Here is a 25,523-nt window from a genome sequence, read left to right as displayed (position 1 = left end):
TGATTAGGAGCAAGTACCACACTGTATCTGGCTGCACTGGACAAATTGCTCTGCACATAAGAAAACCTAATTTTCTTCGTACTTTGGGTCTCTGTTCCTCACTAGTATTGGAGATATGAAAACATTTTAGGGCAATGTGGAACAGATTATTTTGATGTTTTTGTTTCAAGTGCAAACAGCTGCTTTAAGCTCTTAAGCCCAGTTGATCCTTCAGTTATTTTGAGGGCTCTTCTTTTGCAGGAGTCTTTAACACACATCAGTATACAGTGTCCGTGGAGAGAGGAGGAAAAGTTCCTCTCTGCTGGTTCATCTCTCCTATCCCCTCTTTGCCATGCTGAATGCTGGGTTATTCCTGTATTCCAGCCTCATAAAGAGGAAATTACACATTTGTAAAACCTTATCAGCAAAGCTGGCAGAGGGTCAGCGATTCTCTCATTAGGGCAATGCCTACAAAGCCCTGCAATGGGCTTTGACAGCATTTCTTCTGCCCTTGGTTGTGCTTAGTTAGATCGAGCCTCTAGTATCAAAGGACTTTTGACAAGGGCATGGAATGATATAGAACAAGTGAGAATGGCTTTAAATTAACAGAGGGCAGGATTAGATTGGATATTAGGAAAGAATTCTTCCCTGTTAGGGTGGTGAGGTCCTGGCATAGGTTGCCCAGAGAAGCTGTGGCTGCCCCATCCCTGGAAGTTCTTGCCGCTGTCATCAAGGTCAGGTTGGACAGGGCTTGAAGCAACCTGGTCTAGTTGAAGGTGTCTCTGCCCATGGCAGGGGGGTGGGATCTTTAAGCCCCTTCCAACCCAAACCATTCCATGATTCCGTGACTCACCGTCGCAGGCACAGCCGTCAGCATTGAGCTGGAACCCCCCTTTGCAGGCACACTCGTAGCCCCCTGCGTAGTTGATGCAGAACTGGGAGCAGCAGGACTCCCCAGTCTCACACTCATCCACCTCTGCAAGGAAAGGGCAGCACGTTCAGCCCTTGGACACCGTCTGAGCTGCTGCCACAGTTCTGCTCACAGCTACCGTGCTTCAGCACACATCTTTCTATGTCTTCCTCTCCCTTCACCCACCCAAAGCACTGTTTGAATCCTGAATCCTGACAGCAGCTGTCTTCTACCTTCTCCCATAGCAGCCAACACCCTCCATGTCCAGGGAGAGGCATCTCCTCCACAAGTCTCAGCTGCCACGAGGTGATTTAGAGAACACCAGCTGGTCTCGCTGGTGACCAGCAGTAGGACCCAAGGGAACAGCTGGAACTGTGTCAGGGGAGGTTTAGGTTGGATATTAGGAAGAGGTTCTTCACCCAGAGGATGTTTGGGCACTGGAACAGGCTCCGCAGAGCACTAAGCCTGACAGAGCTCAAAGAATGTTTGGATAACACTATCAGGCACTTGGTGGGATTCTTGAGGTGTCCTGTGCAGGGCCAGGAGTTGGACTTGATCTTTGTGGGTTTCTTCTAACTCAGGATAGTCTATGATTCTATGAAAACAGACAACAGCTAGGACCCACCAGCCCTCAAATACGTGCTCTTTGGCAGTAACCTACATTTAACCACTTGGACTTTACATTTAGCCTTATTCAACGCAAACTAACAGTGAAACAATGCTCTGATCCAACAAGGCATTTTACTGGACATCAGCAGCTGGTAGGGGCAATTATAGTCTTTGTTAACTAATTGCAGTTTTGATAACTGATTGTCTGTTGCCTCGTCCTGCTCTGTGTTCACCCAGAAGTTGGTAGCATTGACACCCCTGTTCTGGTGATTAGATACAAGAACTGAGCTGTTATCTTTGCACTGCAGGCTCCTGGCTGCTGTCAGCCCGGGCAGGCTGCTGAGCAGGTCAGTGGCCATCCCAGGGCCATCTTGTCAATGCTGAGTCTGTAAAATGCTTCTGAAGGTTGCCCAGCTGAGCAGCTGCAGATGGGAGAGGTCAGTGTCTCAATTAACCTTGGAAGGAGCACCAACTTTATGAGGAAACACGGGTAGGAGAAAGAAAATGTAATTAATCAATTGAGGTGAGGAGGCCACTGTGAAAATGATTAATGCAGGTTATTTGAATGCAGTGTTTTCCAGAAACATCACAAGCTGAGCTCCCCTGCAGTATGTCAGGTGATGCTCTGGGGTCCAGCAACAGCTCCGTGTTTGTGTAGGAATACAAAACATACATCCAACAAAAAGGAGATTTTTGCTATTAAGAGCAACTTTCCATGTCCTCAGCCTTGCCAAACCCTTCCTTTGTGCTCTCCCTTCCCTTTCTGTGTCTGGAGTAACAGCTTCCTTCTGAAATCCCCATCAGGAGGCCACTGAGCTGTGATGTGGGCAGGAGGCTGCTCTGCTCCTGTCAGCCGTAGACAGACAAGACTGTGTAACCCACCCACCTCTGTGAGGCTCTGGCTCCAAATTTGCCTCCCAGACCTTTTTAAGTTTTGCTTTTGAAGCTGCATCATCACCCACCTTTGCCTTCCTCCTCCCCTGCTCCTCTCTCTCCTGCACTTGGCTTTTTTCCTTGCAAGACTCATTTTGTCTGTAATGCCTCTCACTCACCAGTGCTCCCACTCTCTACCTCTCATGTATTACTACACTGCTTTGTGATACCTGCTCCTTTCCCCCCCCCTCTCTTCTTGGCTATACTTGAAAACTTTATTGGCTCAGTGAGAGCAAGTCAAAACCAGAATGAGATGTAGTTTGCATTACAAATGCCATAAACGAACAAACAAAAACAAAAATACAAAAAAAGAAGAAAAAAATCACATAATAAAATTTCTCAAAACATGAATTTTTAAGCTCTTCTCTTGAAGTAAACCCAAAATAACTATATTGCTTTCACTTCCCAAGTGAGACTTCTCACAGCCAGAAGTGCAATCTCATCACTGAGTAAATCTGATGGAAACACAGCAACCTCCATATCACAAAGTGAGGTTTGTGCATGAAGCACTTCAGAGCAGCCCTGTTGCTGCTCCCAGCCACAGCCAACCTCTTCCCAGCCACCGGCTGAGAAGGGAAGGAAAATCAAGTCAAGTCAGGGCTGCACACAATGAGATATGGCCATGGCAACTGGTGATGCACCAGTGTCATCTTCCATGTGGGAGGCAGAACTCCTTCCCCTCATTAGTGAACAATCCCAGTGAACATGCGGAGCAGGGCAAGCTGGAGCAGCGCCGAGGAAGCGCCAGAGGACGACACTAATTAACACTTGCAGAAGAAGGGAAGGACTGGGAAGGTATTTCCTAGAGCGACAGCAACCCTTGCAGAGCCCCCCACACCTCCTGCCTCCCTGGGTTACCCGTGCAGGTCTGTCCATCCATGCCCAGGCGATATCCGCTGTCGCAGGAGCAGCGGGGCCCCGCGGCCGTGTGCTCGCAGTGGTGGGAGCAGCCCCCATTGCCCTCCTGGCAGCTATCGACGATTTCCATCTCGATGCCTTGCAGAGAAATAAATCAAAAGGATGTTAAAAAGCAAGCCCGGGGAGGGAGTCACTGGAGAATCAGCCTTCTGTAAAACAGCAGCCACGAGCTGAGTGCTGCAGCAGGGAACATAAACTCAGCTCCCTCACACGTCCCAGAAGAGCACGCTTTGGAGTCACTGAGCTCTGGGTGTTTGTCTCCATGTGTCATAACAGTGGATTCACTTGACTTCAGCAATGTGAAGCCAGCTCAGCATTCCAGCAGCCTGCCTACTACAGGAGCCTCCACAGGTTTCCTCAGATTTATGCTTTGTTTGGACACAATCCTTGCCCCAAAGGAGGAAAAGAACCATCTGAGGAGCCCAGGTGGTCCATCTCAACCCAGCCTGCTTGTGCTTTCCAAAGAGCAGCTTCTAGATTTGTATGGGAATGGCAAAGACTTGGATGCTGAAACATCCACCAAACACAAAGGCATTAAAACTTCCATAGCAGAGTCCTGCTGGTGAAGTGGGCACCCAACCACAACACAGAACAATCTGCAGGTTTTGGCCTCTGGATGTCCCTTCCAGCAGCACGGAGCAGCTCTTCTGCTGAGACTTTGTCCCTTACAGCTAATACAGGCTGGTGGTACAATGCTATTGCCAGCCCCCTTCACCCTGACAGATCCCCCCACCCTCCCTCCTGCACTGCTGGACAGTTCTCACAACATCCTGGCCATGTCCAGTGGGAACCCTCATAGAGAAAAGGGAACACCTGGCCACCTCATTCCCACCCAGGTGCTTCATCAGATGATTTCTTCAGGATGAAAAGAAACTGTGGGGTCAATTATAAAGTTTCTCTTGAAGGATTAGCTGGCTTGTCTTGTTACAGAGCTATTTAGAGAGGAATTAATTTCTCATGCTACGCAGGGGAACTGAGAAACACCCTTCCTAAAGAAGCCACTGTAGTTCCAGAAACACCCCAGCTCATTTCTGGCACAGAATTTCCCCAGACACATTTGTGGATCTGGTCCTACCCCTCTTGGTGCTCCCAGGGAGCAACCAGTTTGCCAACAAGAAATGCAAGTCTAGCTAAAAGAGAGTATAAATTAGGAGAATAAATATTGAGGGCTACATCTCATGCATAGGATGATTATGTGCACCAGGGATAAGAAATCCTGTCTCCTGTCCAGTACGTTAAGCTGGGATTTAGGAAACCCAGCGATTAAATGCAGAATCTGACTTTATACACAATCTTCATCATTTACTTTGTCTCAGTTCTTCATCAGTAAAACTGGAATAACAGCTCTTCCCCAATCCACTGGGGAAATGAAAGAATAAACAAAGATTGTAAATTGCTCAAACACTAGGATAATCCTGATCATAAATATATGCAGAATGTTTTTATTTTTATTGTTTGCTCTGCAATATTGTTCATGAGGCACAGAGAATCACCATCCCCTGAGATCTGCTGAACATCCAGAAAATATATTATCAGAAAACCACAATGAAATCTAAGTGGTCCAAACCTCTTTTTTATGCCTATAACAGAACATTTCATATCTATATATTAATCACATTTCCTCTGCCATTGTACCACTCACAGTTCCCCATCTCCTATGAAATAGCTCTCCAGGATGTCTCTCACATAATTCGGTTTTGTTTTTAATGTATGCTAATGCTTTGAAACTGAATTTCATCCTTAATAAGTATTTCTTATACACACATTCTTAAATAAAGCACTCATTCTCTGGCATGCACTGTATTTTCCTAAGGAAACACTGCTGAAAGCTCTTGCACAGTATTATTAGATTGAATGATCTTTGCCCACCTCTTTGCTAAAACAGGTCATGCTTTTGTCTGCATTCCAGTGAGCTTATGTTAGGTCCATAATAACCCCAACTCTTCCACATCACCTCCTTTATTGACCTAAATTTGCCCTCGAGGACAGCCCAGGAATCACCTATCAACTAATAGTGCTGGGAGTCAATCCCCATTTCCAGAAAAGCAGTGTTGATTAAGAAAGCCCCCTGGCAAGAGGTAAGTATGTGAGAGAAGACAACAGAGCTCACTTTAGTTTAGGAAATTTTAGATGTTCAGCTATTTTTTTAATCCCCAATCCTTCTTCTTTTTTCTCCTCTTTAAAAAATCATCCTCTTTATAGAGTCAATAAACTCAGGAGAAACATAAGCAAACCCAGATAGATAAAGACAAGAGCAGAACATCACATTCATTTTCTCTTGCATTGACTTCAGCATACAAGAAAATTGGGAGGAGGAGGGCAGGAAGCATTTCATAGAGCAGCAATATTCTGGTAGCTCTGCAGTAGAATTCACCAGACTCTGAAGATAAACCAACCGGGCTATTTGCTCTTTGAAATGCAGTAATTAAGGTTGGTGAACACAGGCTTAGGAACGTGTCACCCTGCAAACCCAGCAGCAGCAGAAGATAGAGAAAATACTATTAAGCTTGAGCTTTTGCATACATTTATTTTCCTGGGAATGCTAATCTCACTGAATTAAAAGCAAAGCATAGCAGTTTGGAGCTAAACCAGCCTGAAAAGAGCAGCTGTACAGGTGTCACTTACGGTAGCACTGCTTTCCATCAGCCCCCAGCTCGAAGCCGGGATTACAGGCACAGGTGAAGGATCCCAGAGTGTTCACACAGCGATGAGCACACCTGGCTCTGCCTTCTGCACACTCGTCAGTGTCTGCAGAGCAGGAAGAAAGGCAAAGACATTCACTTGGATATTAAAATAAAGCATATTATTGCTCTTTGTGGACATGGCTGTATGTCCAAACATCTGCTGGAAATGGCATCCTGATGTGAGTCTACAAAGGGCGGCATCTGACAAATCCAGGGACACTGAAGTGACATTATTCTCCAAAACAATCTTTTTTTTTCTAAACACCATTGACCTTGAACTTCTCAGAGTGAGTATCTACAACATCAAACATTATATTTACAGTATCAGCCAAAGCAACTTGTTTATTATTCCTGTAAAAGAGCAATAGCAAAAGATGCCACATGAAGAACACAGAAGAAAGTCCTTACTCTGAAATTATCACCAGGTCCTCAATGCCATTATATTTAAATTAATGGAGCAGGAAATAGCTGATTATTTTGTGAATGTCAAATGATCTGGGTTAAGTGGTGGCTGGGTTTCAGCAGGGATGATGGAGACAGAACTCTGTCACATCCCTGAATCCTGCAGCTGCTTCTACAGCGGCACAGAAGGAGGCACCTGTTCCAGCCAGAGGAGCTTCACCCCACTTGTAAGAAAAGAAAAAGGTGCAGAGCTGTAGGTGGAGAGGCTGTTCTTCCCCCAGTCCTCTGTCAAACAGTCTGTTCCTCACCTTCACATGTACTAGTCTGTGTTTTGGAGTTAAACATCACCAAAATTGTCCATCTTCCTAAAACCTCAGTGCAGCATAAAAACACTTTTAAGAAGTAATTACTGCAAAAAAAGCAAAGCAAAAACTTACACTAAGTACTACACAGTTGGACAAAACACCAACCTCTGTGCAAAGAGTGGCATTACACATGGCAAACCCCTGACCCACCTCCTGCTCCTTGTTCCGACATTTTCCTTGCAAAATGCAGATTATTTATTGCACCAATCCTAGGTCAGTGTCTCGCACACAGGAGGGAACAGTCTGGTGTGCAGCTCCTCACCTTTTATCCCAGCAAACCGCTTCCCAGGAGTTTTTTTCCTCCACATGTGCTGTAAGCAGTTCTGTAGTCGTGGCCCCTCGTAGTTGAACACAAGCAGCCTGATGAATGCAATCAGGCTCCTTGCAAAGAGAGGCCCCAGGCAGTGCAAACACCACACACAGGCTCATGAAAATTTCAGGACAAATGACAGCTTCTCTGAAGCAGCCCCGTGAGCAGCTGCTGCTTAGAATAAAATGGTTTATTTCTCCTTTTTCTGTAATTGTCAGCTTGCAAGTAGAGTACATTGGACAGTGCTGTAAATATTCTTTTCTCTTCTTCTTTTCCAAAATAATAATAAAAGGTTGGAAAACCCATAAACAGCCACCATCCTGCATGTGTTTCTTCCTGTCTTGGAAATGCAGCCAAAGTATGAGACTTCAGTTGCCCTCTGTGTCCTTCCGGCTCGGCTTCCAGAGAGTCAAATACCAGCTTGAATTTTGCAAAAGACATTGAATAACTTCTAGGAGGAAAAACCAATAATTGTATATCCATGGCAAGACATGCTGCTTAATGATTCAAAAGATTGTTGCCATGAGGCTGGGGAGAAAATTTGTTCCAATATATAACACTGCAAGTTAACTCAGTGCTTTAGTTTATACATAAATTAACAGAATTGTCAATGTGTATCTGAGATAAAACAAGTAACATGCTGACCCTACTGTTAAACCAATGCTGTTTCCATCTAATAATCACCAGTGAAGTGTCTAAACTACTTGAAAATACTTTTTTTTCAGTGACTTCCTCATGAGCTACCCCAGTAAGAGGGGAATTGCTGAGGTGTGTCATGCTACTCACAGAAAGGCTTCCAGGCACTATAAAATACTCAGTGAATGAAACAAGTATTTTGCAAGGCACCCAGCACCCTTTATACAAGACAATAATTTAAATATTGGCAAAACGTTGACCAAATTCTTAAAAGGAGGAGTTTAAAATTAGTATCTGAATATGTATGTTGATCCTGACTTGGCTGTTAAAAATCTGTGCACCGTGAAGTCCACCAATGCTTTCATCATACTGGAAAAGAAAAGCAGGTATTTTGATCTCTAATTCCCCCACATTTTGGGTCAGAGATGCTATAGATCCTTTTGAGAACCCCAGACTAAATACAGGACTTTGGAATTCAACTTTTTAAGCCACTCTCTTTGGAAATCTTACACATCAGGATTTCTTCCTTCACAGTAGTTTCTCCATTAATATGGAAACAGTTCTCCAGCTAAAAAGCCCTTTGAATTCTAAATAGGTTTTCAGTGACCTGGTTCAGAGTGTTACTTGAACCAATTTTCCAGGAGCTGTATCTGGGACATTATTTTAAAGGGAACACTACAACAATAACACTACAGCATCTACAAATCCAGATGCTAGAAAGCATGACTTAGGAGATCACGGAGGAGTTTTCATTACCAAAATGGTCCTTCAAGACTGTGGGCTGATGTGAATATCACAGAGAGAGAGAGACGCTGTTTCAAAATGCACACATATATTTGTGTAACACATTCCTCTCCACACAGAGCTCAGTGAGCTCTGATTAATAACTTTCTTCACGATAAATAGTCCATAGTTTCTTACCTAAACAGGACTTTTTGTCTGCAGAAAGATAATGCCCTGGATGACACTCGCATTTTGCAATTCCTCCCGCGTTTTGACAGATTTGTGAGCATCCTCCGTTCCCACTTGTGCAGGGGTCTATTGCTGAAACCAATTAGAGCACACTGTCAACTGAAAGGTCACTTTTTTGCCTGAAAATGGTCTTACCTGCCATCGTTACAATGAAGTAGCTGTAAGAGATTAGACTGGGGAAAAAAAATTGACAGACTTTGGTGTATAGTAAAGCCGTTGTTTTTCTGGATGTTATTTCCTCTGTTGCTGGACAATATTTTTCACAGAGCAGCAGCAATGCTTTAAACAGCGGGAAACTGAGCTTGTATTACACATGGGAAGTAGGACAAAAAAAGTACATTTTATTCTTATTTTGTTGTACCTGAACAGATTTCAAGAGTTCGCTAAACAACAGCAATTAGCACTCCAATATGTGTGAACCCATAAACACACACAGTGGTGCAGTTCACCATGAGATAATGAATATTTAAAAGGCTCTAGAGGAAATAAACATTGAAGAGCCCCAAAAGACATCCTTCAGTCTATAAACATATGCCATTCATGTTGTACATCAAGGTTTTTCCCTTTTCTTGAACAATAACATACTTTTTCAAGGATAAGCCACTCTAAGGGGCAAGTACTTAGAAACACTTTGTAAAAAGTGCCTACAGAAGTCTCCAGCTCAAAGATTTCACTGTGTTTTATGTTTTTATTTCTGGAACACATGGCTGCTGGAAGCATACCTAGGTATCTGCCCAAATAAAGACTTGGCACACACCAAAACAGACCTGCCAGGACTGTTTAGACAGGTCTGATTTGGGTTAAGATCTCATATTCTGCACCAGGCTGAGGTTTTGGGTTGGAGCACTCATTACACCAACATACTGGTGAATAACACTCTGTAGGTGAATTTGGAGGACACCTTTAAAATGTGTCCTCTAGAGTTCTGCTTAGATTCAATTGAAGCTTTTTAAAATTTATGCTTATTTCCTTACAATTCAAGCTCTAATTCAGTTTTGGCATTTTACTAATTATTGTCTGATTTGAGACATTTGACCATTATTCCTCACTCGCCTCCAGCCCATCATCTCCTTCCCAAGCTCTGTAAAAGCCACCTTCTACCAGAGCCCCAGGGAGAAAATCAACATCAGTTCCACAGCACTGGCAGTGGAGTCAGGGTTTGAGGAACCCTGGGCTGAAGGAGTTTTGGTATAGACCTTCCTGCTTTGCTCTTCCAGTGGCTATCCACATATATGTAGCGATGCAGAAGGGAATAGGAGAGAAATACCTCTGCTTTCTATAGATATATTTAAACATGGGGTAGATTTTTTTCATTTCCTCCAATTTTCACTTTTCTGTACAGCCAAGTAGCATTTTGTGCCACAGTTTGGTAAAGGAGGATGTTGCCCCAGAACACCTTCAAAGTCCCTCACGTCACCGTCTCAAGAACACAACCATTCCAGTCTGCAAGGCTGAGTTTGACTTGACAGTATTTAAATAAATACAAAAACAAAAAAAAAACACAAACCCAAAACATTGTTAGGGATGTAGAACTGAAATTGGACTTCTGACACGATAGGTTGCAAATAGGTTTCCAAGGAACAGCAGCACTTCATCGTACACGACACTTTCAAGGCTGACAACTTGGCTCTGCAGCTCGACAATTTGCACTCTACAAAGGATTTAGCTTCAAGCAAGAACTCCTTGCTGATATGAAATATTGAGTTATTTGCTGATTCTTTTTCTATTTGGGTAAATTAAATGAAATCACTATCAAACAGCATCTGTTAAACCTGCATATTATAGAGGTTTTCAGAGCAGCTAGAGCTTTAATTTGAGAATGATTACAGCAGAGAGTAAAACTTGTAATGCTCTGTGACATGACAACAGGCAAACAACAAATTATATGGTAGATGGTAGTAAAACATAGTAATTTGAATAAAGATAGCAGCCTTGGAAGTCCTTAGATGAGATAAAAGTTTGTAAAGGAAAGATCTTCAGGACATAAGGCAACCACTGATTGACTTGCTTTCCAGTGACATATTTGTTCCTGGTATAGGCAGGTTTCAGGAGAAGCTAAAAATGATTCATTAGTGTTCTTTTTCCTACACATTTTGCTCTTTTTTTTCACTTAATAACTTCAGTACATAACAGATTCCATCCTACGAAGATCTAATCCAAGCTGTCAAACACTACGGCAAAAAAATTTACTGGAATGATTTGATTTCCCAGATGTCCCAGGACAGAGAATCACGAAACACTGTGGGTTGGAAGGAACTTTTAAGATCATCTCATTCCACCCCCCTGCCATGGGGAGGGACACCTTCTGCTAGACCAGGTTGCTCAAAGCCCCATCCCACCTGGCCTTGAACACTTCCAGGGATGGGGCATCCACAGTTTCTCTGGGCAACATGTCACCAGAGAAGAGGTCTCCCAGATATCCAGGAACCTCGTGTGAGAAAGCCATGGTGATTGCACTGATCTGGGACAGCACCAAATGCTCTTGGTACAGCGTGAGTATGAGCCCTGCACGTGCTGTGGACCTTCCAGACCTTCACTGCAAGGCTGCAAAGAACAGGGTGTCCAGTCCTGCCTGCCATGACCTCTAGAGCACATAAAGAAAGAGAATTGGGCCTTATCAAATTAACTTCCTTGTTCACAGTAATCATGACTTTACACTGGGGAAAACTTAAAGTGGGTAAGATTAAAATTGCTAGGCTTGAGTGTTTCTCTATGGCTTTTCAGGGCTATGGGGTGCAGCATTAGCTCCCAAGGCGTCTGCAGGCATGAATTCACACCTGCAGAGCAGCTACCCCTGCTGTGGTAAATACCCTCATGATGCTGAGCTTTCTTGATCCAAACCATGCTTACAGCAGCCATGCTTTGTGGCTGGAAATTACATGCAGCCAGGCTCACCTCCTCCCACCTTTTCTACTTAAAACACCTCTGATTGCCAACCCAAATGCGTTCATGGCCACTTCAGCCTCATTTGTTCCTGTAAAAATCTTCTCCGTTGGTTCAACTAGCACTTTTCTCTCCCAGGCATTCATTCACTAAGGTATTTATGGGGGAAGAACATCCTACTTGGTATTAATTTTGCAAGCTGAGCTCTGCTTACAGATTCTCCTTCCTCTGAGCTCAGCTGCCCTCCTGGGGAGGCTGCTCTGATTTATTTTTATTTCCACACCCTGAACACAGGTAAGCAGGCACCCAGACCAGATCCAGGCAAGGTCTCACCTGCAGAGCTGACCCTGCCCCTTCTCCACTGTTCAGTAGTTACTGGCTGGTGACAAATCGCTGCCTTTGGTGAGGGGCTGACCCTAATCAGCCCCACAATGTGAGGGAGGGAACAGCAGTGGCAAAACTTCCCCCATCAGGGGTCCCAGCCTGCTGGTTTGGCCGCTGAGCTGAACCAGCTGCTGGTAGCTGGGATAGAGCATGAGGTGGCACATGGAGGTTTGAGCTGCTCCATGGCCACCCAGGGACAATTTTCACCCCCCCAGGCATTGCCACAATTAAACCCCACTGATGCAACCACTGTCCTACCACAACACCATAAAAACCACCAAAAAGCTCTACGCAGGTGTCTGCACATGGCTTGGCAAAGGACACCTGGAGTGCCAGAGGCAGTGGAAGAGACACGAGAGGTTTGGAAGCAGGATGGTGGACAGCGGAGCAAGGTCTCTGGTGCTCTCTCTGCACTAAAGCTCCCCTTTTCCAACTTTTCCTGATAATCTCAGGGACAAAACCTGTCCACTCCGTGAGAGACAGAGAGGTCAGCCTGCTGTGGGTGCTCAGTGAGGCACAGCCTCTGCAGAGGGCAGGATCTGGGGGCTCAAAAGCAAAGGGTGAGTGCTTGCTGCACGCGGTGGGAGCTGGAATCGAGCTGAACAGCAGGATTTACTTACACTTCATACACAGCATATAAAATCTCCGAGCAGAAGAGGAGCCATATGGAAACGGTTTTGTGACAGGGATTTTAGTGCAATAAATCCATAAATTTGGCCCTATCTTTCTCTGGCATATTCAAGGGTATGAGTGTGTGAGCTTGTGTTGGGGAATGGGGGGGGGCTGCCTTAAAAACTGATGAATATTTTGAGATATATGAGAAAAGAAAAGCAACAATCAAAGGTAGCACTGCTGTTCTGCTTGTGAGAGTGCTTAGAAACGTGAAGGGGAGGATGAATGAATCAGACTGTGATAAGCCAAAAGCAGATAAAGAAAACACTTCATGTAGAATAAAACATGTTATACAGGCCAACTCTATATACAACTTGATGAGTAATAAAATGTTAGAGTTAAAACACGATTAAGTTTCTAACCTGTCTCATCATCGTCAGTGTGCAAGGAGCAGCCAGGGGTCTGCGAGGCCAAAATCTTGTTTGAAGTTGTGATTCAATGTGAACTTCACACCTCAAACACATGTCATTTTAAAACCCTGTTAATAAGTGATTCCTAAAGCTGCTTTTGGAGAGCAGGGGGAAATAGGAATGAATACAGTGACCCAAAACACCAGCCTGGAGTCTTTTAAATTGCCTTTACTGTGTGTCTCTGGGCAGGTAGAGTAGGACTTACCTTCACAGGACTTGGCATCCCTCCTCAGCTGGTAGCCTGGCTGGCACTGGCACTTGTAGTGGTCATCGAGCTGAACACACTCCTGCTCACAGCCCCCGTTGTTAACACTGCAGGAATGGAGGGCTGGAGCCAAGGAAGGAAGGGAGGAATGCACATCAACAACCTGAGAAACTTATTTCCTATTTTAAATATATAAATGACAGTAAAAATAGACAAACCTCTCCAAACTGCTTTCATAAATGCACCTGTCCCATCCCCTGAGTAATTACCCTCCCTTGTGTTCACGGGGCTTGTCTGACACAGTGTCCCACACTAGTGAAAGCCTAATTCCAGTGAGAGGCAGGTGAGATCTAAGGGCTGTAATGCTGACTGAAGCACAGCACCCTTTGATCTGACAGCACCAAAGTGCTGAGAATCCACTGAGGTAAGGAGGGGAGAAAAAGAGCAGCCCTGCTGGCACTTGCCCAATGATTGCTTTTTTCTCTCCTTGCTTTCATTGATTAAAAATAATAATACTAATAAAAATTGTCTTTCAGGCTGATTTCCTCAGCCCTGTGCATAGGAAAATGCAAATGACAGGAGCAAAAAGCTCCACAGGACAGATTTACAAAGCAAACCACAGGAACAGAGGGTCTTCAGTACATCTCAAAAGATGCTGCTTCTTTCACCCAAGCAAATTAATATTCTTTTTTGTTCAGCGCATATCCCTGGCCTCTGGAGAAACATTTCTCCTCCTGCCAAAATATGTTCACACACACCCACACCTATTCACACGCTGCATGTAAAAATAAGAGTGATGGTTTGAAGCTGCTATTGTGCTGTATGGATGGAAGTGTGACTGTGTGCATGGCTGCATTTACATACATTTTAACAGTAGGGATGCAGAATGTAGAGATTTAAACTAGATATTAGGAAGAAATTCTTGACCCTGAGGGTGGTGAGGTGCTGACACAGGTCACCCAGAGAAGCTGTGGATGCCCCATCCCTGAAAGTGTCCAAGGCCAGGTTGGATGGGGTTTGGAGAAACCTGGGAGAGTGGAAGGTGTCCCTGCCCATGGCAGGGGGGTAGAATGAGGTGATCTTTAAGGTCCCTTCCAACCCAAACCATTCTGTGATTTTATGTTCTCTACAATTCCATGTTCTCCATGAGGAAACGAAAAGACTATTTGGTCGTTCACGGAAGGCACCAAACTTTGAACCCCATGAAATTCATCAAAGAGCTTTGATATTTATTTTAGGAATATTCACATTAATCTGTAATTCATTTATCTGGACTCATTTATCTGTAACAGACATTAGAAAACGTTAGACACAAAGCCTGCTGCAGGATTTGTTTCACCCTGTGCCACCAATTAGCAAATACTGAGTGTGTGCAGTCAAGTATGTGGTAAAAGGCAAAAAGAAAAGCAAATTTTTACATTCTCCTGAATGCATACCCAGCAGGAGGCAGGAGGCACCTCACTGCACAAGGACCTGACCTGGCTTCTGATGTCCATCTTAGCCCATGAACCTTCTGCCCTGTTAGCGATGGAACTTGAAAGCAGCTCTGTGTCTACACGGGAGGCAGCAGACCCCATACACTCTGAGCTTCCAGCTTCCTGCACATTTGTATCCAAAGGCCTGTTTTTCGGCAAGAATATTCAAATAAGATGAAAATATTTCAGAAGATGAAAAGCATCTTAAAACCAAGTGACAGAATATACATCTCGGTTTTTAAAAGTGCCGTTTTCCTCCCTCCTTTCCTGGGCACAAGCCAATCTGGATGCAAGAGGAGATGAGCAGCAACCTGTCGTGATGAGAATTTTGGAGGCTTTGAAGGCAGAAGGGCACAGGTGTGGAGTGCTATGCCAAGAGCCTGTACTGGCGAGGCCATTCATCCCAGTCTGGAGTGGGCTCTGCCAGGGGCAGGGGAGCCAGAGGTTCCTCTGGAGCAGCCAGGGCAGGTTTATCACGGCTGCTGCCGAGGCATCACGCTGGATACATGAGAGGAGGTGCCAGACTGAAGCAAAAGAGCCTCCGGGGACAGAACAGGATGGATTGTGCTCGTGCTGCCAAGCGCTGCCTGATCAGAAAGAGGGAGAGACTTGGCATGACATGAGTCTAATTCCACCTGTCTTAAAGGGGCTTGTGGCTGGAGGTCTGAGCACCTCCACAGGGTCTGGGAAGAAATACAGAATGCCCTCTGCTTTTAAGGAATTACTCCTGAAGTTTGGTGAAAAACCAGCCCCTCTGTGAAGTGCCAACAGGAATGGTGGCACAGGCATGGCCATGGCTCTTTGCTGTGTCTGGGAATGCCAAGAGAGGGAGGCAGCGTTGCTGGAAGTGGGGCAGAGGTGGGAGGCATCATGCAGGAAAGACAAGGATCATACAATCATGGAAAGGTTTGGGTTGGAAGGGACCTTAACAATCATATTGTTCCAACTCTCCGCCCAGGGCAGGAACACCTTCCACTATCTCAGGTTGCTCCAAGCCCTTGTCCAAACTTGTCCTGAACATTTCCAGGGATGGGGCATCCACAGCTCCTCTGGGCAGCCTGTGCCAGGGCCTCATCACCCTCACAGGCAAGAATTTCTTCCTAATATCTAATGTAACCCTACCCTCTGTCAGTTTGAAGCCCTTTCTCCTTGTCCTGTCACTACATGTCCTTGTAAAAAGTCCCTCTCCAGCTTTCTCATAGGCCTGATCTCCTGGCAGTTGAGAAATACACATTTCTCAACCCATTAGTTTTTTATAATGGTCATATTTTGACAAAGAGCTGAGTCTGAAGCCATAGTTAGATGCATATATAGCAACCAAGGGGTCAGAACACGAAATCTCTTCAAGACTATGTTTTTCATCACCTTAAATCCAAGCTTAGCAATGCAAGAACTGTAACTTCAGAAATACAGTGCTTTTATTTATGTGGGAAAACATAGATTATAGAGTTGTAGAGATATTTTCTTTGTTACTTCCTCTATTAAGAGCCTTAGTGTGCTAAAATCTCCATAAAAACCTGCATCTCAACATAAAGCAAACTTCAAAGATAACAGCTGGCACCAGACATGAATCAGGGTCTAACAGCCGTGCTTTGCTTTCACTTCTAGGAGTTCAAACAGGAATGAATTCCAGTGAAGACAATGACTCTACAACAATCCAAAACCACAGCCTGATACTACAATAAACATGTTCTTTCTGAGCTTCAGCTTTTCCAGATAGCAGTTAGTTAAACTCCAGTGAAGCCAAATTCATTGCAACAACATAATCAAGGCATTACAAACAAAACAAACAGAAAATTGGACAGTGTTACCTCTGTTTATTCTAATTACCTAATTTGTAGTGAATATTTGGTCTGGCACATATATCCAAAAATGAATTAGATATTGAGCAAAATTTTTTGGGACCTAAAAAGCTAAAGAAAGAAAAGGATCATTGAAAAAGATGGGATTCTGGCATGGCACAAAATATCAGATATTATCAAAGGATCCAAGAATGAAGTATTTTACATTCACAAACTGGTTTTTGCTGAACAAGGGAATGCATTTTGGAGGTTCTTTGCCTTCGGGTACAAGCAGAAGTTTCTAATGAGAGCAGGAGGAACAACAAACAGATTTCCTCAATCCATGTACTTTGAGGATCATACTGGCAATGGAGGGATGAAGCACCAGCAACTGGTCAGGATCCCAAACACACTATGATGACATGGCAGGAGGACCAGACTCACTGGAAAGAGCTCATGACAGAAGTTCATTAATATTCCATGAATCACATGAGAAAGTAGCTCATCCCAAGTTTTTGAGTCTTCACATGTAGACTGAATATCTTATAAGATGATAGATCCACTTCCTTATGTATGGGAGACATCCAAGCCATCCAGGCTGCAAAATCTGCTTCCCCTCAAATGATTTTGGCACTTTTGCTCTCAGAAACACAGGGTTGCCAAAAAAGAAAAAGAAGACGTGGAAAGAATGAACGCAACAGCAATCTGGGCTGGGCTCATCTGAAAAGCCTGTCTAAAGGGATGATTGTTTCTTATTTCTGCAGCTGAGATAATCACCTTCCATAAACAGCACAGTGCTGGAATGTAGTCCCTTTTTATTCTCAGCATGTGGGAGAGATCGTTACACCCTCTAAAGCATCCATGGAAGAAATACTGTTGCTAATCCAAACCCTATTTGAAATGCTACATATTCTGTTTAGCTGCACGAGGTCAAAAGAGAGGTGCATTACTGGGTTTACTTCTCGATCAGATGAGTGGTGAAAGCTGAATGTATAACCTGGGGCAGCAGAAGAAACAAACCCTCTATCCCCAACAAGCACCTCTGCCCAAATCCCAGTTCTAGGCACTCCTGGATTACTGGTTTATAGGAAATGTTTCTCATCAATTAGTATGTGTCTTGTGCTCCAATGCATAAGAGCTTATTATGTCCATTTATTTTGGTATCTTGCCTAAGCAGCTGAAACAGAACTCAATATCCTCTGTCAGTATTGTGAAAATCCATTATCATGATAGCAGCTCTTTCTGAAACTCACTGCTGACTCTCATCTTAGGATTTATTTCTTGTGTCTCCTTGATAATTTCTGAGATATTGAAAACAAAACTGATCACTGCATGAAGTATTTTTAATAACTTCTTGAGAATACTTACATTTGTGAACTGAAAACTTTTTCTCTGATACTGTTCCCAGCTCCGACAACTCCAAACTGAGCTTCTTGATTATTTGGACCTTGAGAAAACTTTGCTATTCTATGTCCACAGAAAGTTCTATATATTGCAAAGGCAAAGTCATTCAACTGCCATAATATCTACTTTTTGCATTTATCATTCAGTTTATCATCCTCTTTTCCCCCAAAGTCACTTTAGTCCTTTTTTTTGTGTTAAATTCCCTCTCCACCACAGCTGAAAATGAGAGTATTCAGAGAAAGTCATGTAACTCAAACCTCACATTTTTCACTTCTGGGTCTTCCCTGGTCAGATCTGATCACAGAGAGAAAAAAATTCTCTTTTAATTCACAGAAAAACACTATTGTTTCTAGTTAAATATGAACCACTCTGCTTTTACATTATTTTTTTCTCTAACAGTAGTGTTTCCTACCCATTCTTTCACTAAATAAGATAATCAAGAAAAGATTGAGACTTTACCATATTTTTAATTGCAGTTAATTACCCAAACACTGAAAAGTTTCTCTATGTGATAAACCCAACAAAAGAGTATATTTTTAACTAAAAAAACCCCAAACCATTATTCCCACAGCTTGAGCACGGGTACCTCTTGTGTTCTAGTTGCACCAGTGAATGTACTGCTGTGATAATACCAGGAATGAGTGATGACACCCTTGGCTGATATTAAGCACGACCAAGGGACTTTGAGCAAGAACTGAGACAATGACCAAAGTGTGAGTGAACTTATTCTGCAGATGTGGTCTGACCACACTTGACTGTTCTTCTCACATTACCTCAAATCCGGGTTAAAAATTTAAACAAATGATGCCCTTTTCCTCTTCCCAGACAAAAGAACATTTTAGTCTTTTTTTTTCAGAATTCAACAACTTGACTTCTGTACTGATTTAAATGCAATACAAGGACTGTATATTTTATATTATTATTTTCAGCAACATGCAGAATTTACTCTGTTATGTCTTGTTTCAGGGCTCAGAGTCCAACCTAAGAAACAGAGGGTTTATTTCTAATGGCTGCTAATCCTCTCCACTTAAATGGGCAGCGTGTCACGGGCTGAACTGCTGAGCCCTGTGGTGCTGTCACTGACATGAGCACACACAGGGTAACTCCCCACTGTAAATCACAGAATCATTTAGGTTGGAAAAGACCTTTAAAACCATCGAGTCCCAGGACAGGGAGATGTGCCACAAAGAAAAAAACACTCAGAATTCAAAAACCGCCGTCATTTGACATGAAAACACTGTATTTGTTCAATGCAAAACAGAAGGAATTTTCACAAACATGGGACACCATCACTGCTTTTTGTTCACAAAAAAATCAGACAAAAAAGCAGTAAATTTGGCAATACCTGAACTCTCACAGGCTGCTTGAAGTGGGATGGATAATGACACCCTTTGTGAATTAGTGAAAACTAAGACCAGGGAATTCTTAGTTTGCACTTAGACAAAGACAGGTTTAGCAGAGAAAAACAACACCTTGGAAGTAGGTGAAGTGCTTGTTAAAGCCTCCTTACCGATGCAAGTGCGTCCGTCGGCGTGGAGCCGGAATCCCGCCCGGCACTGGCAGTGGAAGGAGCCAGGAGTGTTGACACAGCCTTGCTGGCAGCCACCGTTCACCACAGCACACTCATCCACATCTGGAGAAGGAAGGGAGAAGGTGAGGAAGGCTTACAAGGGAGCCCCAGCACGGGCACACCCTGGTTCTCCTGGACAGCGCGCGGCTCATACGTAACGCAGCCCCTGCACTCAGCCCGGGTTGTTGTTTACTTCGCTTTAGCACCATAAACAGGGTAAAGAAAATCTGAATTTTATGGTATATTTTTCCAAGTTCCCGTGGGCACTGCCTCCGTAGTCTCTACTTCCGAAGCCCTTGTTAAGTAGAGTGATTTGTGACACGGCTCTTTCCTTGGGGCCAAGAGAAAAATACAGGGAACAAGTTAGGGTTAGATAACATCTGAGCTTGTAGGTACCACTGGTCAAACATACGGTTTCAGTAAAAATTTGCTGCGTGAAGATTTTGTTCTGCATCAGGTCTTTAATCCTATTAGCTCCTGAGGGTACAACCACATACAACTGACATAAATGGAAAAGAGCCATGCTCTCCATCACCATTATATTTTCAACCATGGAATGCACAGAGAGCTTAACAAGCAAATTTTAAAATTTAGTGCCACATTTTCTGTGACTCCTGTCATAGAATCATAGAAAGGTTTGGGTTGGAAGAGACCTTATCTCATTCCAACACCCTCCATGGGCAGGAGTATCTTCCACTAGACCAGTTTGCTCCAAGCTCCATCAAGCCTGACCTTGAACACTGTCAGGATGGGGAAGAACGTTGTCCCTTGATCTTAGTTGTGTTCACCTGAACTTTTCACAGCATCTTCTCTGATGACCTCCCGAAAAAATGATGTGAGTTCCTGTTGATACCTTTTCTGAAGCTAAGCAGGTATCATTCCATATTTCATATTTTAGGGGATTACATTCAAATGCAGAGGGAAATGAGCATTAAACCAACTTGAGAACACTGCTGTAATGTTTTCTCTGAAATTGATGGACAATGATGGACAAAGATCAAGAAGAGTTTAAGTAAACAGGTGAAGGTCTGAAACAGACCCATAAACCTGAATTTCCAAAAGTACCACATAAGCAGTTTCTGCATCTTTTCAGCAAAGCTGAGATACTGTAAATAGCAGTTGATTGGCATGTTGACACCCTTACCTTGCAAATCAACACAGAGGTCACTGAAAATAAGGGTCAATTAGTCCAATCCCCGAAAAAAATTCACCTGGTAGGTTTTGGCCTAGAATTTGTCTGCCCTTTCCGTAACAGTCCACAGGGATGGCAACTCCACCTCCCACCAACTCACCCAGAGGCAACGCTGGTACCAAATTATCCCAAACACCAAAGACATTCTCCTCCCAAAGCCAAACCTCTCTCCTGCAACAGACATCTAAAAAGAACCCCCCTTTCAACACTAAAGCCTCTTGTTGATTTAATTGCCCTTTACATCATGTTCTGAAATCATTTAATGAGGGGCAAATCCACAAGTGCTCCTGTGGGGAAACGAGCCGGCAATGAAGGGGTTTCCCTCCCATATTGCACTTGAGGAACAGGGGGTCTGGCTTTCATATCTTTGCTGTGGATATATCTGCTTTGCATTTAGCTTTCATGGTTAACATATTTTTAATGCTTTTATGTTTATTACATTTTAGAAAATCTAATCAAAATTAAATGAAAAGGGAAGTTTTAAAGATGATTTGGAAATGCACAACATCCCAGTCCTGAGGAAATGTATTTATAAAGTTATATTTTAATATTTCACATGTGAATTTCCCTCACCTAAAATGAAGTCCTGGTGTTGACTGGTGTTTAAATTCAGACCATTTGCTAACATGAACCACTTTTTTATACTTCTGCTATATTTGCCATTTTATTAGACTGTATACTATATACATTTCCTACTGCCTGGAGACATCTGGAATTTCTCCTTTTTTTTAAACAGAAACTTTGCTTTTTAAAATGTAAACAGTAAACAGAAAATGTTATTCAACTTGTTGAATTCCATATTGTTAAGAACCAGCCTGAAAAATGCCAGGGCAAAATCAAACCCAGGAAACTATTTGTATTGAGTATCTGAGAAACAAAATTAGAAAAAAGACTCAGAAAAATAGAACAAGGAATCAGCTGAACTATATAGTATGCCACATTCTAGTATTTATACCTCAATAAACTCAAACACCGGGAGCTTCAATATATTCATTTTATGGTCTACAATCAGCTCCAGATTTTTTCTCATACACCAAATGCAGTTTTAAGTTAGAATATTGGCACTTGCAAAGGAGAAAAAATAGTCCAGATAATAAAAACGAGCTTGGAGTTAGTGCTATTCATTAGTCTTGATCTGAAGATTTAAAAGAAGGGACTTGGTTTAAAGGGAGCTCTGAGCCCAGCAGCTCTTCCTTCGATGGTATTTCCCTCATGCTGGCACATCCCAGAGGGCCATAAAGCAATGATATTGCTAAAAGGCAATATAATTCAATGAAAAATAAAAGATCCCACAATGCTTGTATAGTTGAGCTGGACCTACCCCCACCCTGAGACTCCCTGCAGCAAGTGGGGGGAAACCAGAGGGGAGACCCTCAAACCCTCAATGCAACTCCACGACACCACATGAGCAGCAAACCTGATGACAGACGATCCCTTCCAGCCTCAGCCTTCCTCTGCAAGATCAATATTTTAAGGATTACACGTTGAAAGATTCCTTCACATCTCACAGATAAAATCAAGAATGATGCGAGGCGCAGTCGCCTTTCTGTGTCTCCTCCATCTCCAGGCCAGGAAACAGCTTCGCCCACAGTTACAGCAGAAAAATTCCTTAATTATTTTGTCTGGTGAGCAGTCTGGAAAGCAGACACTGATCTAAGTGCTTGAACTGCACTTGAAAGTTTTAAAATTCCAAACTATTTGGACTTTTACGTTAGAACTGCTAAGGTAGTAAAGGACACAGCAACAAAATAACAGCCTATGCTGCTGTAGGCACACAAATAGCCATTTATTTTTCTACACAGGAATACCTATAGAAAGATAGAAAGATGAAAGTATTCTAGAATAATGAATGTATAAAACTATTTTTAAGTATTCCATAAATATAAAGTCATTATATTATAATTCTAGAATAGTATGGGATTATGAAAGATTGTATCTATTTGGATTAGTTTTCACCACAGACCAAGCTGAAACACCTACGTGCTCAACTTTCTATAGTTACAACTTAGGATACTTATCTGAATAACCTGAATTTCAAGCCACTCATGGCTTGCTTATCACAAGTCATACTATGATGAAAGCAACTGAATTCTCACAAAACAGAGGGAAAGCAATCCACAGAGACAAGAGGGGAAATGAGAACTGTGTGCTGTCCCCAGGCTGCCTTGCCAAGGGCTGGGGTGACCAAAGCAAAGGTGGCACTGTGGATATTCTCCTTCTCCTTCTCAGAAGATTTCAGAGGTGCCTTATAGTGGGATTCCCCACTGAAGGTATCTCCCTGTGTTCCTATTTACCCACTTTTCACCGGGAACAACCTGGGAGGAATAATCTGGTACTCAATAAAACCCAATAGTCTGTGTGTTTCCAAGATGTAAAGTATTTTAGCCATCATGACATGCATCTCTCAGGTCTCTTCACGCTTCTGAGCTCTGTGCATTTGGACTGACCTTTCCTCCATCCCATCACAGGGTACATCCCAAGTTCTGAGCATGGGAAAAGAGGATGCAACGTACCAATGCCCAACCTGCTGTCAGCACTGTGCCCTTTCCAAGGGCTGGTCCTGCTGAAGGAGTTACAGGTTGTGAAGTTCTCCACACCCCTGACTAAGGGACCTGCTAATCTTCAGGGAGGTTTCTCCCTTATTGATTTGAGGAGCCACACTGGCAATAGTCTGTTTTCTCTGCCCAATGCAGAGCTGTGTGACTGCTTGTTTGGAATTCAGGATCATCACATCAGTGGCTTTTTTCATATCATTACTGAAATGTTAGGAACAGCTATGATCAATCAGTTCCTAAAAAACACACCAACGGTGGTGTTAAACACTGGTAAATACTAAACCTGAAATCATGTTTTTTACAAAGGAAAAAAAAAATCAAGATCCTGCCAGATCAATTCCCTAACTAATAGCTTTGCTTTTATAAGAAATGTAAACAACATTCAGAACTAAATCCCAAAAGAAGGAAAAAAGGCTGTTCTGATGGCAGCAGGACTGCATTTTTGCATTATCCTCTCAGTTTTTATGATATTTCCCCTCTTTTCTGACCATGCTGATCAAGACAGAGTTGTGAGTGGGTGGACTACTTTTCAGCTCCCAGTTTTTAAGTTCTCCACTTGGAACAGCCCGGCAGCACTTGCAGGTCAAGAGCTGCAACCACAGCTCCCACAGCCCTGAACGGAGCAGAGCTGATGCTGCCAAAGGCTCTGGTGCTTACACTACAAACCAGGTACGTCCTTAAAAGTGCACGTAAACACCTGAAGGATCACATTTGAGAATCCTGAATGGAAAAACAGACGGTGTGCCAAGGGTATCCCAGGGATGGCATTCACACTGAGGACACTGCCAAGAGCACCACGTGAAGTCCAAGCGGGCACAGGGTGACAGCAAAGTTTAACTCTCAGGGAGCTTCACCGAGCCAGTGGCGTTGCTTCAGGGTGACAAATGAACAGGATTTCTCTCTTGGATATAAAAACATGCACAGATTGAGAGCTGTTCAAAGCCAGTACTTTCTGACAGATAAACAGAGACAAAATTTCCTCTTCCCAGTGCCCAGGCACCGATGGAGAAAGAAACCAGAACTGGATTGTACTGACTTTATAATTTAGATGAGATATAAGGAAAAATATTAGATTAGATATAAGGGAGAAAAAAGGGTTGTAAAGAACTGGAACAGGCTGCCTGGGGCAGTGGTGGAGTCGCCATCCTGGAAGTGTGGATCTATTTATTTATTCATTTTTTGGCAAAAATTCTACTTTAGCAAGCAAAGAACACCACGGAGAGGCAGGAACCAAGGAGTTCTGAGCATCACCCACCTCACAGACACCAGAGACTTCCTATGGATGAAAATATTTCTGTCCAGCTGGAAGTTGATGTAAGAACCATTTCTGTGCTCTTGCTGGCACAGTCACCTGCACCTAGAGACCCAAACCACTACAGTACCATCTGCAGATCTGGTCCAAACGACATTCACAGAAGCATAACTTTTTAGCAGAAATCCTGAGAAATACTACATAATATTGGAATGAATGACACACACATTTCCATTTCCCAGCCACCACAATCCCCCAGCTCACTGCAGAAAGGATGTGGCCAGCAAAAGCAGAGAAACACAAACCCCTGCTTGTATTTTACTTAGAGGACAGTTTATTCTGGTGGGTTTAAAGTCAGATTATAATTAAAAATAATTATAGTAATTATTTATTAAAAAAAAAAAAAATCATGACCAAAAAGAGGAAGCATGGTCTAATCTTTGCAGGATTATCTCAAAATTCAGTAAAATCAGGTTTTGGCTCCTCTTTACCCAGAGAGTTCTGCAGGCTGTTGGTCCCCACATGACATTGTGGGGATCAGCCTGTTATGATGGTGATAAAGAGAGAAGATTGGATCTTAAGTAAAGAACAACAACGAGAAATCTTAAATGCCTCTATTTAAAATTATCACAAGTGCATAAACTGTTCAACTTGAACATTCATTTGGAAGTAAGTTCCAACAATCTGTCTTATCCCTGCCTTGCCCTGACCAGCTCCCCGTCTCTTCAGCTGAAGATCTTTTAGTACATCTGACATGAAAACTCTGATTGTTTGCTATTTAACATGCTATTTAAAATCAACAAAGATGCATGACAGTGCTTTCCCTTCTGTTATTTGTAACTACACTGTGACTACTCTCTTCTATATATTCCAAAGGATGTTTAAACCTCACACAAGTTATGAAGCGAAAATATCATATGGTCTTTCCCCACTAATTTACATGGTGTATTTTATACATTAATTTAGTGTGTCTCTAAATTAAATAATTTATGCACTTAAGGGAAGGAAGGGAAACAGGCTTG

The 25,523-nt window shown here is 43.1% G+C and overlaps 1 protein-coding gene across 1 annotated transcript in view; it reads right to left on the bottom strand.

Moving 5' to 3' along the window:
• Positions 1-25,523, bottom strand: part of LOC116791720 (multiple epidermal growth factor-like domains protein 6) — a 193,129-nt gene that overhangs the window by 49,993 nt on the left and 117,613 nt on the right. The window contains exons 6-11 of the mRNA XM_032697995.1: positions 19,443-19,565; positions 13,273-13,395; positions 8,668-8,790; positions 5,975-6,097; positions 3,290-3,427; positions 833-955 (exon numbers count right to left, since the gene is read on the bottom strand). Coding sequence (XP_032553886.1) covers positions 833-955; positions 3,290-3,427; positions 5,975-6,097; positions 8,668-8,790; positions 13,273-13,395; positions 19,443-19,565 — 753 coding nt within the window. The remainder of the gene's footprint in view (positions 1-832; positions 956-3,289; positions 3,428-5,974; positions 6,098-8,667; positions 8,791-13,272; positions 13,396-19,442; positions 19,566-25,523) is intronic.

Source organism: Chiroxiphia lanceolata, chromosome 10, assembly GCF_009829145.1.
Source record: "Chiroxiphia lanceolata isolate bChiLan1 chromosome 10, bChiLan1.pri, whole genome shotgun sequence".
In the NCBI taxonomy this organism is placed as follows: domain Eukaryota; kingdom Metazoa; phylum Chordata; class Aves; order Passeriformes; family Pipridae; genus Chiroxiphia; species Chiroxiphia lanceolata.
The sequence above is the reverse complement of the archived record's forward strand: the minus strand, read 5'-3'. Positions and strand labels throughout refer to the sequence as shown.